The 2,433-nt window shown below is 41.5% G+C and overlaps 1 protein-coding gene across 1 annotated transcript; it reads left to right on the plus strand.

Annotated features, from left to right (window-relative positions):
- The first annotated feature begins 469 nt into the window (after positions 1-469).
- On the plus strand, positions 470-1,435 carry LOC133061364 (olfactory receptor 2T1). Its single transcript, XM_061149373.1, has one exon. It carries the CDS (start codon positions 470-472, stop codon positions 1,433-1,435), a length of 966 nt encoding a protein of 321 aa, XP_061005356.1.
- The last annotated feature ends 998 nt before the right edge of the window (positions 1,436-2,433 follow it).

Consider the following 2,433-nt stretch of genomic DNA (forward strand, 5'->3'; position numbering starts at 1 on the left):
AGCCAGTCCCGAGATGTTTTGAAGATGGTGCTGAAAATTGTAACAATAAAGATACACTGAATAAGGATAGCATCCAAGGTAGTATTTTCACACAGAGAGATGCACACACATATGCAAGAGACCAGGTTATGTTTAACTACTATATATCATGGTGTGCATCCTTAAGTGTTATGTGTATCACTGTTGTATGATAGTATCTGCTGATGTCATCTTGTCCAATGATTTAAAGAATTATTGATTTAAAATAATTTTACTTAAAACCCTTCTAGAACAGACTAGTTGCTAAGTATCAAAATAGCAAAGTAATATTGAGAAAAATATGTTAAATGTTTTCTCCCAACTTTTAGAAATATAGCAAAGTAATAAACTTTTAGAAATTTACTTCTTAACACACAATCTGTATGCTGTATTAATTCCTTGCAAATATCATGGTTTTGTTTGAAAGAGTCTAGGTTACAGCAGTGCCCTCATGGGATCAATGGAAGAGTACAACATATCCTCTACAGACTTTACCTTCATGGGGTTGTTCAATAGAAAGGAAACATCAGGCCTGCTTTTTGCCATCATCTCTATTATCTTTTTTACTGCACTGATGGCCAACGGGGTCATGATATTTCTGATTCGCACTGATTCACACCTCCACACTCCCATGTACTTCCTACTTAGCCACCTCTCCTTCATTGACATGATGTACATCTCTACCATTGTGCCCAAGATGTTGGTAGATTACCTACTGGATCAGAGAACCATCACCTTTGTGGGATGCACAGCTCAACACTTCCTCTACCTCACTCTTGTGGGAGCTGAGTTCTTCCTGTTGGGTCTCATGGCCTATGACCGCTACGTGGCCATCTGCAACCCGCTCCGCTATCCAATCCTAATGAGCCGCCGTGTTTGCTGGATGATTATAGCAGGTTCCTGGTTTGGGGGCTCTTTAGATGGCTTTCTTCTAACTCCCATAACCATGAGTTTCCCCTTCTGCAACTCTCGGGAGATTAACCACTTCTTCTGTGAGGCACCTGCAGTCCTGAAATTGGCTTGTGCAGACACAGCTCTCTATGAGACAGTGATGTATGTGTGTTGTGTCTTGATGCTGCTGATTCCTTTCTCTGTGGTGATTGCCTCCTATGCTCAAATCCTGACCACAGTCCACCGCATGAGCTCAGTGGAAGGGAGAAAGAAGGCATTTGCCACCTGTTCATCTCACATGACAGTGGTGACCTTGTTCTATGGGGCTGCCATGTACACATACATGCTGCCACACTCTTACCACAGGCCAGAACAAGACAAAGTCTTCTCTGTGTTCTACACCATCCTCACACCCATGCTGAATCCACTCATCTACAGTTTGAGAAACAAAGATGTGACTGGAGCTATGAAGAGGGTACTGGGCAGGTTCAAGGGTACACAGAGAGTGTCAGGGGATGCTTTTTGACACTTGGCTCCTTCCTATGCAAATGGTGAATGGGAGCCTCTTTGACCAATGTGGCCATGCTCAGTGAAAGATTAAACTGGAAGATAGGTTCAAATGTGCAGAAAAAAAATCCTTATAAAAAGTGTGTCTTCTTGGTCTCCTTTCCTTCATCTTCATTTCCTCCTGCCCTATTCATATGTATGCAAAATAAATGCTCTGTGATTTCCAGAAACTAAAATTGCAATTTTACCTTTCAGAGGTAAAACAAATTGCATGAGATTTTAGATAGCATGAAGTATGTTAAGGAGTACAAGAGAGAAGTGTACAAGAGAGAGGAGTACAAACATACATGATTCTAGTGTATAAATAGAGCTCACCATCTAAGGATAAGAGAAATCTTTTTTTTTTTTTTTTCCTCTCTAGGTTTATATTAATACTCTGATCCAGCCATTTAGGAAGACAGATGGATAGCTAACTGTACATCCCAGATGTCAGATGGTAGGAAAAGTCATTGAGCCTATTTTTTCAAGAAGCCATTATATTTACTAAAATCAGTAGGTGATTTCTTTTATTTTATGTAGAAATAAAGTATTTAACTTTAGCTTGTTTGTAACACATTGTCAAGAACTATTTGTGAGAGAAGATAAAATTGGTGGAAGAGAGCAAACGACATTGTCCAGAGAAGACAACATGATAGGACTGTTTTCCTGAAAGCATTTCTAAGATGTTGGAGAAACATCAGTTCAGTTCAGTCGCTCAGTCGTGTCTGACTCTTTGCGACCCCATGAATCGCAACACGCCAGGCCTCCCTGTCCATCACCAACTCCCGAAGTTTACTCAAACTCATGCCTATCGAGTCGGTGATGCCATCCAGCCATCTCATCCTCTGTCGTCCCCTTCTCCTTCTGCCCCCAACCCCTCCCAGCATCAGGGTCTTTCCAGTGAGTCAACTCTTCACATGAGGTGGCCAAAGTACTGGAGTTTCAGCTTCAGCATCAGTCCTTCCAATGAACACCCAG

Source organism: Dama dama, chromosome 9 (assembly GCF_033118175.1).
Source record: "Dama dama isolate Ldn47 chromosome 9, ASM3311817v1, whole genome shotgun sequence".
Taxonomy (NCBI): domain Eukaryota; kingdom Metazoa; phylum Chordata; class Mammalia; order Artiodactyla; family Cervidae; genus Dama; species Dama dama.